Here is a 17207-nt window from a genome sequence, read left to right as displayed (position 1 = left end):
CAATAGGAATTAACTGATAATGCATTCTTTTTTTTAACTGATTCTTTTGTAGCAACTCTGTCACATGTTGGATTTTTCTTTTCTTTCCTTTTATCTTGCTTTTTTTTTTTTTTTTTTCCTTTTGAGAAGTCAGCAGTTCTTTCTTCAAGTAATAAAAGCTCAGCTTCGTGACAGTGATTGCACTGGCATACCTTGTTTTACTGTGCTTTTGCTTTGTGGCACTCCACAGATACTCCACTTCTTACAAACTGAAGGGTTGTGGTAACCCTGCATTGAGCAAGTCTCGGCACTGTTTTTCCAACAGTATTTGCTGACTTTGTGTCTCTGTGTTACATTTTGGTAGTACTTGCAATATTTCAGACTTTTTTATTATTATATTTGTTATGGTGATCTGTGATCAGTGATCTTTGACATTATTACTGTGACTCACTGGAGGATCAGATGATGGTTAGCATTTTTTAGCAATGAAGTATTTTTTTAAATTAAAATGTACTTTTTAAAAGACATGATACTATTGCACGCTTACTAGACTACAGTATAATTTTAACATAGCCTTTATATGCACTGGGAAACCAAAAACTTCAAGTGACTCTCTTTATCGAGGCATTCGCTTTATTGCGGTGGTCTAGAACCAAATCCGCAGTATCTCCAAGGTGTGCCTGTATAATAGTCACCTCTCCTTCTCCCCCATATTCTTTCTTTAACTGCTGAAACTTGCTTTAGAGTTTCTGAAGGGCTTTCAGAAGCAGACATGTTTTTTCCTCCCTCACCATTCTTGAAGTGTTGGATAATTGAGAAAAATAGAATGCTTTGAAGGAAGAGAAATGCATACATGGTGCAGTCACAGGATGGAGTGGTCCTCCATAGAGTAGATGAGACTTGTATGTAGCATCTGCTAGAGTGCATGCACCGAGGAGGTTCTGAGGGAAACGTTAGCCCCTTTCCTCTCTCCCAGTAGATCATGGATTAGTATACCTAGAATCTAGCTAACTATGGTATCGTGGCACAAAAAAATTCTCCTCATGGTAATCTTTAAAAATCTAGAATAAAGGCAGAATTATATGGAATATAAGGGATATTGATACAGTGTTTTCATATATGATTCTGGATGCAATTCGTTGTTTTTCTAGTAAGCACTGACCCATATCCTTCATAGTAAGAAATGTTGATTCAGATTTTGGCAGTAGCATTTTCTCGGATTAAACGCACACACAGAATGTGATTCTCTCTAGCTACATACAAACTTGTGGGTTTGTTTTTTTTTCTTTCAGTTTTTGGCTTCTTATAGAGAAGATGAAATAGGTATCATTTTCCTCCTTATGCTACAAATTTTCTAATTACAGAATCCATTTTCTTAAATGTAACAAACATGTTGGAGAATTTCAAATTACTTAACCTTCAAAACTTATCTTGGAATTGTAGCAGCTGCTTTTAAAGACTGACCAGTTGCTCCAAGCCTTGGATGTGACTCTAGCTTCTCAGGCTGGGTGTACAGTGACCCCCGGCTGGCCCCCTCTTCTTAGGTCAGGCATTGGGTCTTACAGTACTTTGTATCATCTTTCCACCTACTGAGCAGAGGATAGAAATCTATGAGATGTTTATTGAATGAATTCATGTTTTGAGCAGCTATTTCCAGAACCCTGGAGTTTCTTAGTAGCCTTGATCCTTAGCAACCTGATTTTTATCCACAGACTCATCTCGTACCTCTTCCTCTGAGTGCTTCTAGAAACTTCTCCCAACAGCAGCCTCTGCTATGGTTGTTTTGAAAACCTAGATGGGGCAGAGAGGGCGCAAATTCCTGAATTCTGGAGACATCTCAGACCTTGCAGAGTCCCCTTAGCCTCTTTACATGTAATGGACAGAGTTGATGTGTGTAGGAAGATCTAGCCTTAGATGGTGCCCAATGAAAACTAGAGAACCATTATAGAATAATTCTGATTCTGCTGCAGAGACTGAATACCAGCTTCAGTTGGTCATGAAATTTTCTGTTATGAACCGTCTTACACTTCCTTAGGAATGTACCAATAGTGTCTAGAAAACAGGTGCTAAATAGCATGGATATTGTTAGGTATTGTTAACCAAGTTATTGGATGTAGTGACTGTTATTATAATCAGGTGTATTTTCTTACAGCTTTAGTGCATATTAACATGCACAAAGATGTTAGGTGAGGAAACTTGTCATTTTTTTCAGTTGTAGTCTTCATCCAAGGAAGGAGAAATTCTCCCCCCCCCTCCATTCCTTACTCAGTGTCCCTTATTTAAATGGGACCCAGTATAGTGACTTTGTCACCTTTCTGTGCCTCAGAGGCTCATCTATAAAATGGAGCTAATGCAACATTTACTCCACAGGGTTCTTGTGAAATTAATGATTTAACGTCTGTAACAGCCCTTAGAACAGTGGCTGGCTTACAGTATGTGCTTTACTTGTATAATTACATTAATTGTCCCTAATATGATTGGTGTTCGGTGGCCACCAGTAGAAGAGACCAAGAAAAAGGAATGTTGAAGATTGTTTAGTTTTCCCAATAGCCATTTTGGTTTCTTAGAGCAGTATGTTTTTACCATCTAAATTCTGTGATACAAACTTTAGAGGGACTGATTCCAATTTCACTGTTATAAAAATATCACTGTAATATTTTATTTTCCACATATCCCATGAGACCTGTCATAAAATATAGAATGTTGGTTATAATAATGCCAAATGCTGCTTAAATTGTTTTCCAGTCACCTTTTTCTTATATCTCATATTTTTCTTCTGACACAAGGTAATTTCTTCCCCTCCCCCGCCCCCCCCCCCCCACCTTATCAGTATTCTAGAGAAGGGGCTTTTGAAGGGAATCTTAAGTTTTGATACAGGAAGAGAACTTAATTTTGTGCCTTGATTTATGATATCACTTTATCCTGACTTCTCCCTTTCAACGCACAAAATCATCTTGTGTTCTTCGTAATAATCACTGCTAGACAGTTTATTCTGAGAGACCAGTGAAAGATAAAAGGTACATTTAGCTTAATTTGATTGAGACACATTTGGAAGAAAGCAATTGATTGTTGGCTACAGATAATGAATCATAAGGATTTTCATTATATTAAAGAGGAAGATTTCTGACAGTCAGAAATGATGTGCTCAGTTATAGCTGGTGGTTACTGGTAAGAACACTTCGTTATCTAACCATGGAGCAGGTGCCGTCACTGTGTATCCAAATAAAGGAATTAAGTAATTTAATGAAAGAACACTGACTGAGTCAGAGCCTTCCAGAGTTGTCAGCTCCTTGGCAAAAGTGTCTCTGTAACATCCTGAAAGCATGCCTCTTGGATTGATGACGCTCATTTAAGTTGAGCAGCCATCCTTTTTGGTCTGGTAATTGATCTACCTTCTGGATATGGTATCACCTTGGAATATCTGTTTCCTTCCTTTTGCTCTTTACCTCCTATTCACTCTTTTTAGCAGTGTTTTTCAAACGCACAAGAATAGACAATAATATAGCAAACACTAATGTACTTACCACCTAGCTTTATTAAATAATAATGTTCGGCCACATTTGCTCTAGATCATTCTTTTATTACATAAAACTTTACAGACGTGGATGAGGCCCCTTGTCTCATAAAGAAAAAGAGGTAATCACTACCATGAATTTCATGTTTTTCTTTCTTATGAATGTCTTTTATATTTTTACTACATATTTTTGCATCCATGGACATAAACATTATATAGTATTACTTTCAGATTTGAAACTTTACATTATGATAGTCTCACACAGGTATTTTTGTACTGTTTTGTAACTTTTTTGTTTTGACTAATTTTTAATTATATCTACCTTGTTATACTTGGTTTTATGTATTTGCTTGTCCTGGTTGGATACTCTTCCATTATGAGTATTAACATTTATCCATTCTGTTGATGATCATTTCAGTTATTTCCAATTGTTTGTTACTGTTAACCGTGCTACGGTAGACATTTTTGTCCGTGTCTTCTGCACGTGCCGAGTTGTAGGGTACGTACGTGGAAGTGGAAATGCGGATTTAATTTCCAAAGTGGTGGTGCTTCCCGTCGGTTATAAATGAGCGTTTTCGTTCCTCCACATCCTCCACTAACCCTTGGTATTGTCAGACCTTAATTTCCTCATTCAGAGCAGGTGAAATCGTGTTGCGTTACATGATTTTAACTTGCATTTTCTTATTACCTGTGAGTTTAGGCATGTTTTATAACTTTACCAGCAATTTAAGTTTTCCCTTCTGTAATTTTCCTGATTCTATAATTTGAGCATATTTTCAAACTAATTTGGTTCTTAGTTGGTAAAGGTGTACAAAATAGACTTGTTGAAACAAATCTTGAGTTTTGACAAGAATCTTTAATGCATTGACTCAGAGAAGTACAATTTTCATACATCTCAGTGACAAAATGAACTTAGGAGGACAAAAAACACTGAGCTAGTAAGTATGTCCTAAACCCTGTCATTTTGTTCCTTGGGTGGAAACCATGTCCAGGAAAGTAGATGCTCTGCTTATTACTTAATATCTGGTATTTCGCTATTTACTTGAATGATAAGGAAGGCACCCATGTCGTTTGCTGACATTATGATTGTGCAGCTATCGTGATCTCGTAGATAGTGTACACAGCTTGATGTTTATGAACAGGGAGAAGATAGGGGTAGAGGGCTGAGAGAGTGAACCACTAATACAAAGGTGGTAGTTAGATATAAAGACAAATGAATAGATGCAATGAATTATGTACCTACCCCTAAAATGGTGAGAATAGATATTATTTGTTGGGAAATTCCTCCTATGATTTCTCGTTCTTAGTATAGTAAAATACTTTTCTTTTTTTCCATTAGGGTTATGAATTTTTTGCCTCATCTCTATTTCTGAAATTCAGTGAACAGAAAAATTTTAATGTCTCAGACTAAGTGTCACTTAGAATTCATTCATAAAGATGATTAAGCAAGGGGATCATTGACCTGAGAAACAGGAATATTTTTCCCCAGCATATGGTTCCCTTTTTCTAAATTAGACTCCCTGTTAGCGTGTAAACACCAGTGGCACTCTGAATATTTGTTGTCTATGTTGCTTGATTGAATGTGTGGTTAAACTGATGCTCTGTTTTCATTTGCATTTACTGGGGATGGAGCTATCTAATGACATCCTCCAATAATATATGACTTGTTCACTTAATGTCTTGTGTGTTTCATGTGACCCAAATGTCCTGAGCGCTTCTCCCCCGGCTCTGGGCTGGGAAGGACTTGGGCGCTCTTTTGCTTACACCGAGGTGCGAGCATCCCTTAGCTTCGGGAAGTTATCTGGGTCTGATAGCCCCCCTACTTCTTGTATGTCCCTGTTCAACCTCCAGGATGTGCTATTCCATTATATGACTATTGCCGTATTATTTATCTGTGTCCCAGCCTATGGTGATATTGTTTGGCATATAAATTAATACGAACTCTTAGGGCCTGGGTTTTTTAAGTCTTGACTCCCTGAAACATTGTTTTAAAATGAACTAATTCTTATGTATTATGGCTGCCCACATCATTAGGCTAAACAATCTTATCTGTATTGTCTGCCGTTTTCTTGCTGTCCCCTTTCTGTAGGACTTCTGTAACTCTGCTGTCTCCCTTCTGGAAGACTTTGACAACATAATGGTAACACCCCTGCTGTCTGTCATTCCTTTTACTTTCTTTTTTTTTTTTTTTCCTTTAAGTAAACTTTTATAGCATTATTCTTTGAACATCAGAATGAGAAGCAGGTTATTCCCCTCTAGCTGGTAATTATTATAGTCTTCATTTCACTGTTACTCACTTGGTTTATGTTTGAGACTGTAACACAGAATCATGAATGCATTGACCATGTTCACTTTAACAGAATTTATTTCTGAAAGTTGTCCCCTTTGATTGCCTCATGATTTTCATCATATACGTGTATGGTATCTAAACCAGTGGACGTTCATGGCCTGGGCTTGGGAACATAGGCCAGTTCGTGTACCTTCATCTCAGTCCCAGTTCTGAACCCATCTGTTCCCGAGCTCTCGCTTCTCTCTGCGATAACTCACCTCATTAGTAGAGGAACGCATGGCATGCTGACTCACAGGCCAATGCAAGATAATGAAAACTGTGGTTATGAAACATGCCCTTCTCATCACATCCCACTCACTGGTTCTTCCTAAATTCTCAACAGAACGCATCATCTCTATTTCCTTTCCGGTATGGAGAAGGTGTTTTTTTTGAGCATAGGTCTTGTGCATGCATGTCATAAGACTTCATCTCTACTGCTTTGCCTGGGCTAGCGAAGAATGCATGTTTTGCATTAAATTACTTATAGGTTTCTGTATCAGCTAGCCAACCCACAACATAAACCCAAGAAGCATTAGAATAAAAAAGAGCACACATCTCAGATGTGAATGTAAGTCAACTCGTTTCACTGCCAATTTAATGGGTAATATTTTCTATACATTGGTGAAAATATCCTTAATGGCATATACAAGCTTTGAAAATATCTCAGTTATGAAATACTGTCATATAGGCAATTTCTTGAATAGTTCTTTCAACAAAGGAAAGTTTGGAGACTTTTCTGCAAGCAGTCAATTTTTCTATCAATTTTTCTTGACACTTGTACAGAGAGCAGGCGAGGTTTTTGTTTTTAAAAAAACTTGAATCAAACAATCAAATTTAAAAATATCTTTCAGGTAGCTTATGTTTGCTGTAGGGCATTTATTGTTCAGATGATAATGTAATTTGAACAGAATACAATTTGCATCTACCATTGATTTTACTTTTTAAAAAAATAGACACAATATTTTGTCCATCAGGTATTTAAAGTCAAAAGGTTATATGATCTATATATTCACTCAAGTGAATGGAAATGTGTATATATATCTTGCTGTCCTTTTCACCATTCTTACTTTTCTTTAATACTCTCCAATATCAGGAATTTAATGAATGTGTATGTATACTCAACCAATCAGTATGTTATATTCCTCCTTTATGGGCATGTTAACAGAATATATTGTAAAGGTTCATTATTGTATGACGTGTGTTTATTTCAAAATGAATCAGGCGGTTCCAGCAGTTAATGTTACTGTTAATCGATTGCCAACCAAGTTATATTTGATGGAAAGCTTTATGAAAGAATTAAGCATAACTGGTCAACAGGACCTCTTTTAATGATAGAATTTTCTGTGTATCTATTGTCTGCAATCAAAATACACCGGTATAATGTGACGACCAAAACTTGGGGTTCACACCACTTGTTGTTTAACCTTGGGCACCATCACCCAGGACCTTCCAAACCAGTCATCACAAGTAAAACCCTTTTTGCGAGTTGACTCATAAAACGTTACCCACTGGTGTTCGTTGGGTGACTTTTATTATTATTCCTAAATCAGCATTTTCAGAAACAGAGTCACAACATCTGGCTGTGGCTTTTCAGGCACAACTTGCCTCTCTACTTGCAACCCTTGAACACTATTGGAAAGTTAACTAAATAAGGATTTGACAAGAACTCATTACTAGTGAATTGAGTGGATAGAAGATCCCTGATTCTGAAATGCTGCTGATTGTAACTGTCTGCTAATTGGAGCTATAACCAATTCTCCTTTAGAAAGAGACCCTGACATTTTCTCAGTTGACTGAGAGAGTGAACTAATGAAGAGAACAAGACCCAGAAGATTGAAAATTATCTTTGAGGATGATTTATCAAAAATTTTTTTAACTCACTGGATGTATTCATTTCAAATTATGCAAGAGGTTTTGAGTCTACATCTCTCTGAGCTCAGATGCTTCTCTTGTCTAATTAAAAATAAAGCAGTAAGAGAGAGAATTGTTCTTATAAAGACCAGGAAGATGAGTCAGTATTGAACAGCACAGCTTTTTAAAACGTTTTTAGGAAGTGGAAATTTTAGAAAATATAATAGATGTCTGTTTCTTACCCAGAGGCAAGCCTAAAGCAAAATGTATAAAAACAAACAAGAGAGACCACATGTAGGAATTTACCCGGGGTAGCAATGTAGAGATGGGTTCATGTAGCTATCAGAATTTCCCAGTCAACTGTGGCTCACTCTCTTAGCACGTGTAAGTTGGGTACCTGAGCCAGGGGAGCTGGAGCCGGAGCACAATGTGGCCCCTGGCTAGACACAGATGTTCCCTCAGAAACCAGCCCCCTTTACAACCACAAAAGTGTGAAGTTAATGTTGCCTCTGATTGTTGCAGTTAAGCAGAATAAATCAAGAGGGGCAATTGAGCTACTCTCCAGGTATTAATGAAGGCAGAAAGAAGAAATCATTAGAATGACAGATGCTAAAAATTGAATTAAAAAGTGAGTTTTCAAAACAAAAGATGGTACTTAAAAATATGGGGCAATTGGAAAGCACTTGGTAAGCTAATTTATCCTGAAATATAAATCTCAGTTTACCTCTGGAACTCTTGTTTAACAGATAAACTAAGTTAAATCTTTGATCTTAGGTTTCCTCAATAGATATTTATAGAGCACTTACTATATGCCAGACACAGTGCTAGGAACTGATTTAAAAAAAAAAAAAGTCAAATAAAGCTTAGATAGTTTTCAGAAAATAACAGATAAGTAGATTGTGTACGACGCAGGTGACCGTAAGTCACAATTTGCCAGGCATGGTCTCACTTCGCCCCCATTCTCCTGGCCTGTCCCAGTTCAGATGATACATTATATAGTCCCTTCCTGAATGCAGCAAAACCATCCCTACTAACATTTTAAGACTCTTACTATATTTAGTTTTCTTACCTATTCCCGCATTATGGTCCTCATTTAGCATCTGTAAAATCTTTCAAGTTACTAAAGAACTTCTTGGTCATTCATTCCTTACTCAACAGATTGAACTGTTTCTACAAATTGAAATAATTTGTTCCTGTCATTATTCTGGGAAAACCAGAGAGCAGGAGGAGGTCATTTCCGTTTGGGAGAAGAGATGGGTATTTTTCATTGAGGGCAAATATGACGATAAAAGCCCTTGGCGAGCGCTGCTGGCCAACGTGAGGTGTTTGTGATTTCCTCAGGGAGGGTATTGAATGTTAGAACCCTTACCTACTGTACTTAAGTAGCGAGTTGGGGGGGGGGGGGAATGGCAATGGGAGGAAATATAGTCTATTTACAAATAAATAGTTTACCTTTAGACTAAAAATTGTTCACTGAAGATTACATGAATTTTAGAGGGTAAAACTGATTTGAAATTTTTCACCCCTTTCTTCTTGCTTTTTTTCAAAGTTATAGCGTTTTTCCTTGAATGTTAATTTTGTGATTTTTAAAAATGTAGATGTTTTTAAATTCGTATTTCTTAAATTTCCAAAATCTCCACTGTTCTTTGTCAATAAAAGAGTGTTGCCCAGTAACGCAGATCCACCACCACACATAAGTCATAGTTTGTTTCCTAAGGTTCTTCAACAAGCAAAGGAAGAGTAAAGAGTTAAAAAACATCTGTTTTATGTATCCGCATGCCTCTGTCACAGGCACATCGCATCTTGTTTCCCTCCAAGGCAGAAAAGGGCCTGGGTGTTTTAGACTACTTAGGGATCTCAAGATTCTAACTCACAGAAATAATTCATTTTTCTTTTCTTCTGTAAAAATGATAATAGACGTATATTTATCCCCACCAAGAGGCACAGCAGTATATGTTTCAGGGACCTTGGACAATGCTGTTGGGGAGCACCAAGTCGAGGAGCGGCATGTAAAGATCTGGTTGATTTAATGACTCCCTGGCTTAGTGTTTGGAGGATCAAGGGCCATTTGGATACTTCGGGGCAATACTTGTAGGCTCCAGATAGCCACACTCCCGTGGCATGAGCTCTCCTAGAGGGAGTTTGGGCTCTTTTTCTTAGACTTAAGCAAATCGGGATATAATTGCACTTAGATTAATCAGCTAAAGGCTCAGAGTATCTTCATGGTACCCTACGCTGGAAAGTTAGATTCTCGTTGAAGCTGTTACATGTAGATACCATAGCAGATGCTCCCAGAAACTTGTGTTTGGTCCACGTATGGGTGGAGAGCCGCCTTCGGAGAGGCCGCAGTTTCTTAACTGCCCTCGAGTGATTTCATGTGGGGATCAGAGAAAAGGCTTCACCGTCCGATGTATACGTTTCATTTCAAAATCTCATTAACGAGTCTTAGTAAAGAGTCTCCTTTTGGTTTCTTACTGGGGTGAGTTTACAAGGCTCTATGTCCCTTAGGAATAAGCACCGAATGAAATTTTAAATATTTTCATCCTTGATATCACATACGGAGGCATCTCATCGTCATGGAAGAAACCCTAGGCTTTGGAGGCAGACTTACCTGAGCGCTCACGGCTTAGCCAGGTCTAGCTGGGTGAGTTCGCTAAGCTACCTAGGCTCTTTGAGCCCGGCTTTTCGTACCTGAAGAAAATGGGGATGATGTCCCCTCCCTGCAGAGTTCCTGTGAGAGAATGGGAATAAGAACAAGAAGCCCAGTCCCTGGCACATAATAGATGCTTAATAATGGTTGGTGGCCTCCCTCTTAAGCTAAATGTTCATACCTTTCTCCCTGCCAGAAAGAGCTGCACTACTTTCCCAGAACATTAAAACTGGTTTTTAATATAACTGTATTTTAGCACTTAAAAAAAACGAGGACATCTGTGATATAAAACAGTGGTGAAATATCCTAGAATAAACCCCATTTCTTTGTTATTAGTAAGTCCTGAGAAAACCAAGGGGTGGTCGGAAGCTTGGCCTCCTTCTGTGATTAATACCGCAAGCTTCCGTGAAATAGGTTCTGCCGCCAAAATGTAAAATACATCCAGCTGCTCTTAGGAATATATTTATTTTTCCTCAGGCCAAAACATGTATTAAATGAAGGCTGGTGAACAGATGTTAATTGGTTTTATTTTACATTGCAGTTGGTTAGAACTGTATTTGATATTAACTTATTATACATTTTAATTGATTATATTGATTATTAGAGTCATAAGAGATCCCAGATTCATCCCTTGCATACGTGGCTAAATAGGCAATTTTTAGGTCCCTCTGAAGAAACATCATTAAAAAGTCATGAAGGTAGTATATGCCATCTGCGTGTACCACGTGTTCTCTTACTTTATGGGCACAGGATGAGGCAACTCTGTGGTTTCAGATTTCACACTTAGAGACTCATGCCTTCTACTCTAGAGGGACATTTGTACCCTGGAGTGTGCAGGAAAGCTGACTCAGAGCCTCTCTGATGAGCAGACCATTGATTATTTTGGCTTGTGTTTATGTATGTGTGATCATTGGGGACATCTGTAGTCGTCTTTGGAAGAAATAATAAGTGCAGCAATCTCTACTGTTAATAGGAAATTGATGAGAAATAGTATTCAATGCAGGTTGGAATCTGCAAGGGTTGTTCTCACATAGGGCGTGGTGTCAGGGGTTTTGGGGGTGATTAACCAGGAGCTCGGATCATGCCCTTGCTGTTATGATCAAGAGCCGCCTCGGCTTTGTCTTCCAGGGCCAGCCGGGGGACCAGGCTGCTCTCTTTGCTGCTCAAGCACGGCCCTCCCCTCAGCTCCCCCAGTATCCAGGTCTGCAGCAAGCACAGGTACCCATGTTTGCTTTGTAGGTGCTGCTGGGATTTTTAATGCTCTTTATTTGAAGGGGGGAACTAGGTAAGTAGGGTATCAATTCCCTCATGGGGTATAGAACTTAGTCACTTCTGCTTATAGATTATAATTGACATTTCAAAAACAAAGCTTTACCAGTGATTATTAAACAAGTCTCAGGATTGATTAAAGGGCATGAAACATTTTAGGAAATTCTTGAATCAGAAATATCAGTTCATACCTTTCTATTAATGATGATGGTAGATATTGAAATGAGGAACAGTCCCAGCCAGGGTACTTATGTTATAATGTATAATGATGTAATTCATGATTGAATTTATGATATTCAAAGATAGCTTCGAAGAGGAATCATGGTAGAATAAGAAGATAATTGGCCTTGGCATCAGACCTTGACAAAACTCCTGACAACCTACAAGCTGTGTAACATTGTGCGAGTTACTCTGAGTCTTGGTTTCCTTCTCTGTAAAATAGAGATGAACATTGTGGGGATTTAAGACAACCTATGGAACTAGCAAAGCACCAGATAGATACACAGTAGTTATTCAGCAAATGATAGATTTGCCTTAATATGATGCAAATCTTGTGCTATTTTTTCTAATAGTTTTGTCATTTCTGCTTCCATAACTTTGTACTCTGTCCCTCTCAGGGAGGGATAATCAGGAGGCCAGGGATGTTGGCAGGGCCTCTAGTTAGGCCAGCGGTTCATACTGTGTCCACAGCTGAAAGGAAGGCCAAGGTTGGCCTTCACAGGCACCGAGCCACACAGCCTGTATCCCTGCACGCTGCCTGCAGGAAGGTCATCGTCCCTCACTCTGTCTTCCAAGTCAGAGCCATTCAACTACCTTAAAATGTGGTACTTTGAGGACCTGAAGAGCAGTCCTCTTCTATTTTAATCAGCACTCTGTTCTGTAAATTGTAGATAGTGACGCAGCAGAACCTGAAGCTTTTCATTTACATTGGGTGTCAAGATTTGGAGAATCAGCCACTCATATATTAACGATTATTGGTAGAGTGCTGAAACAGGCTGCAGTCCAACCAGAACTAGAGATTATTGAATAGTCACCAATGACACCCTTATTCTCTGGTTAAGGTAATTGATTGTTTTTGTTGTTGTTGTTCTTGTTAACTGGTTGGTTACTACAGACAAATTCATTAGATCCAAGGAAGTGTAGTTACATACAAGGAAAGTGTACTCCATGATTTTAATTTACATTGAGCATGAGTAACTCTTCTGGTTAATTTTGGAAACAACATTAATGATGCTTGGGATCTGTTGAACATTGATGCCATCTGTGCACTAAAGGTAGAGATGCTTGCCTGATTATTTCTGTGCAGAAACCTGCCCTTCCTTTCCTCAAAATAAGCAACTGAGCTTAAAACTGATCTCTTAACCAAGTGAGGATTCCTTTTGCTCTTTAATTGAAATTTCTGGTGAATCATTATACAAACAGTTCATTGTATAACTTTCGGGCTCCTCTCTCTGCCTCCAGAGTGCTCTTCCTCGTATTTTGAGTTAAAAAGAGTCTTTGAGAACGGCGAATTTCAGGGGGCTCCTCCTGGCTTTGTTTTTGCCCTCGATATCTTAGCGATAGGAAAGCTGGGGGCAAATCAAAACATTGACTTCCTTCCTTGTGCCTGCCTGCAGACCATGCCCCAGGGCTATACGATGTACGGAACGCAGATGCCTTTGCAGCAGACCCCTCAGCAGCAGGCTGGCAGCGTGGTCCTGTCTCCTACCTATAATTCCAGAACCTATCCGGCTGCGCATTCCAACCCGGCGCTAATGGAAAGACTCAGACAGATGCAGCAGCAGCTGCCGAGTGGCTACGTTCAGCAGCAGGCGTCGCCGTACCTGCAGCCCCTGAGTGGCTCTCAGAGGTGATGCATGTGGAAATAATGATGGCAGTGGTGGACACTCAAATTCTCGCCTTTACCGTGCTTCTTCTAGGACATGGTGCTTTATAATTGTTCCTATGAGCTTGCCTAGTTGCATATAATTTTCATCGTCATCTCATCTTCAGCAGCATCCAGATTGTGGTTCAAAAGAAGCAGTGCCCCATCTCGTTTATTCCTTTCAAGTCCCTTATTGTCTGACTCACATCTCCCATAGTATTTGTGTAATATTTTTCAATGATACCACCATGTTAGCTCCAATGTTCTTTTTTTCCTCCTCTTTTAAAAAGGTTTTTTGGCAATAAATATCTAAGATTAAAAATTGTTGATTATCCTTAGCAGTGCCTTACTAGAATATGTTGATCTGCAATACTCGTTGTGCACGGTGCCCATAACACTTTGGTCACATATCTTAGTTTCTACCTTTTCCACCTCAGGAATGGCTGGCAAAACCGGATCATGAAAAGACTCTTGCTCCGTTTTTGCCTTAATTGGATCTTGTCGATGTAGTACGTAGCGTATAACCGCACTGTCCATTATAGCAGCTGCCAGCCACGTGGGCTATTTAAATTTAGACTCATTAAAGTTAAGTTAAAGCTCCTCAGTTCTCTGTCACGCTAGTCACATGTCAAGTGTTCATGAACCACGTGTGGCCAGCAGGGCCAGCTTCGAAGGTGTGTGACCTGCGCAGTCCCATAGGGCGCTGTGTTTAGAAGACCCGCATGGTTGATTGTAATGCTCTATTGTCACCCGCTTGAAATTCTTACTGATTTTTGATCAGAGAGCCCTGCATTCTTGTTTTGCACTGAGACCCAGAAATGATACAGCTGGTCCTGGTGGCCAGTGCCTATCTCATTGGACAGCACAGGTGGAGGCGTTTCGGTCACCGTAGGAAGTTCTGTTGGATGGCGTGGGTCTAGGAGAACTCAGTTTCATGCAGATTGCTGCACTGCAGTGGACGGCAGCTGGACTCCCGTGTGTTACCATCAAAGATTGCAGGTCAACTCTAGTAATCACTGTTTGGAAAGTTGGCAGGGTCGTTGGTAACACATTTGGGAAAATAAATGAATTTGGAAAACATGCACCATGTTTATTATTTGTCTAATAAGTGGCAGCATAGCATGTTGCCTAAGAACTTGAACTTCAGAGCCCCGAAGTTCTGGGTTTAAATCCCACCTGTGCCATATGCTGTCTGAATACCTATGATACCATGTGTCCCTGGGAATCTAGGTTACCTTAACCACTGGTCTTTATTGCATTTGAATTGTACATAGTGATTACTGAACATGATGGCTTCTTTGTGAGTGTGTGCAGTGTGCCATGGCACTGATGATAAACATTTGACAGTATGCTTGGGCCTGAAAACAAGTTCTTTATTCTTGACCAGACTGAATCATCAGTCGCTTCAGCAGAGCCCTCTGGTGGGTGGAGGACTGGATGCGGTGCTGACTTCCGTGCATCCAAACCTTCCCTCGGTGTCCCTGTCTCAGGACCCAGTGAGGCCCAGACAGCCACAGGTGCGACAGCAGCAGAGGCTCCTCCAGGTATGGAGCTGGGAGTGAGTGCAATGTGTGTGGGGTCCTCAGCGGTCGTAAGAAATAACAGACACTTCAGACTTTAATTGCTGGGACCTAACTGGGGTAATTTAGTTCCAGTTCGGCAGGGGTCTTCCTTTCTCTGTGCATCTGCCAGGTCGTGGACAGAAGAGTACATTTTGCAGACCATCCTTGCCCTTTCACAAAGGTTCGGGAGGGTAGCTGGATGCCTTTATCTTAAGAGTGTAAGGAGTGTAAGGCTTACAGTGTAAGAGTGTAAAGAGTGTAAGGCTTCCCCAGTCACTGTTTGACTAGAGGCCATGCAATTTGAGTTCAAAATTTCTTACATGTGTATTTTTTGGAAACAGTCAAGCCGTCCAGAGTTTTTGTTCAGATTTCTAGAGGGGTCTGTAATCCAAAAAATTTTCTGTTTAACACCTCCAGTCTGATTGGGCTGTGAAGTTGGAGTTATGTAGGTAGGGTACTTCAAAGGGATATTTCATCCTGTCTCTGGTAGAATCCAGAGAGCTGTCCTTCACTTATTTGTCATAAATATTTGAGTCTCCTAGATAAAGGGCTCCTCCCCTTAACACATTCCGGCTTCTCCCTCCCTTGTTTAGGGAATCTAGGCTGTTAGGTTTATCTGTTCCATTTGCCTTTATTATTAGCAAGCTTATCCTGTGTTGTTGGGTTGGAAACTGCCTGATGAGTCTGTACAGTGGACTCTAATCTCATCAACAGTCCAACTTGAGATGCACTGTCCTTTTGTGTATTTCTAAGAAAGGAAAAGAAAGCAGCACTGAGAATGGGAACTCTAGTAGAACTGGGGTACCCAAGGGCCATACTCTTTGTATGAGGTCAATGAGAAATAAACCTGTCATGCCGAAAGGGACAGCAAAGGAACTTGCATGTCTCAACCTTGACACTGGTGGTGGGAAGAAAATATTTGAACCGTTAGCTCAAGTGGGTTTGAGGTCTGAATTCAGTGTGACCCAAAAAATTCTGGTTGGCAGTGCCAACACTTCGACAGACCAAAGCCACCATAAATCTTCAACAAAACTGGGCTTCACAGTTATAAGATGCCATGAATTGCATCCCAGTTTTTGCCTGTTAAAATGTGGAAAGAACTGTATCACAAAATTAAACAACATATGGTAATTGGTTTGGGAGGGAGTGTGGCCTATAGATGGCCAATCCCACACATTGCATATATAAAATCTCCAGCGTGGTCAAAAACCCTCTAGTCCTTAATTTTGTCATGAATAAAATGGAACTAATTATAGTGCCCAGCTCTTAAATGTGTAGTGAAAATTAAATATGAAAATGCAACTCAAGCACCCATTTGGTAATATTACCATTATTATGACTGTTAATACTCATAGTGATATTTTCTTAAAATAATTTTTTCCCCAAGTGCTAAGTATATGTTTCAGAGCTTTTTAGGACTGATATTTATATTTCTCTCTGTTTTAAAATTTCTCATTTCCAGATCACCGAGGAAAGTTATTACATTATTTTTTTATTTACCACTTCCTTTCTTACACTAGCATTGTTTTCAAGCTACAAATTTTGAAAACCTTCCTTATTGGTTAATGTGTACTTTTTATCCCAATTAACATGGTGTGTCCTTCTGATAATTTTTGCATTACCAGCACATTCCTGGGAGATAAGGAAAAATGATTTGCTTCTGCATCCGAATTATACTTATTCCTTTTTTGGTGACTGACTACCTCCATAAAGGAACAGATTAATAATTACAAAGTTGGGGTGACTTTTCCTGAAAGGGTTCACAGAGAGCCCAATGGAGAATTGGCTTCCTATTGCAGTCGCTGTGTTTCTGGTCCATGTTGGGAGTGGCCTGCCCACACCTCAGCTAGGACTCCAAATCCATGACCCTTGTCACTTAATGAAAAATGCCTTCTGGCAATAACTATTGCTTACCTTGCCCTAAAGAAGACAAAGAATTTGAGGGACAGTATGCAAACCAAGTTGGGAAAATGCAGAGGCTGAAAAGAAGTCTGGTGCTGTCATCCTCGAGATGAAGCGTTAGGGTGGAGGAGACTTTAAAGGTCATTGAGACAAACCACCTCTTAATATTTTCCTCTCCTCTGTGATGTTCCCCCTGGTGGACGTCTAGTCTGTGTTTCTTTTGTGACTTGCAAGTGTTTTCCAAGAGCCATGTATTTGAGCCAGCGTTCACGGACACAATTTATGAT

The 17207-nt window shown here is 39.6% G+C and overlaps 1 protein-coding gene across 1 annotated transcript in view; it reads left to right on the top strand.

Moving 5' to 3' along the window:
* MED12L (mediator complex subunit 12L) overlaps positions 1–17207 on the top strand; it is a 326097-nt gene that overhangs the window by 290555 nt on the left and 18335 nt on the right. Inside the window, exons 39-41 of the mRNA XM_060149610.1 lie at positions 11452–11541; positions 13209–13441; positions 14844–15000. Coding sequence (XP_060005593.1) covers positions 11452–11541; positions 13209–13441; positions 14844–15000 — 480 coding nt within the window. The remainder of the gene's footprint in view (positions 1–11451; positions 11542–13208; positions 13442–14843; positions 15001–17207) is intronic.

Source organism: Lagenorhynchus albirostris, chromosome 5, assembly GCF_949774975.1.
Source record: "Lagenorhynchus albirostris chromosome 5, mLagAlb1.1, whole genome shotgun sequence".
Classification (NCBI taxonomy): Eukaryota; Metazoa; Chordata; class Mammalia; order Artiodactyla; family Delphinidae; genus Lagenorhynchus; species Lagenorhynchus albirostris.
The sequence above is the reverse complement of the archived record's forward strand: the minus strand, read 5'-3'. Positions and strand labels throughout refer to the sequence as shown.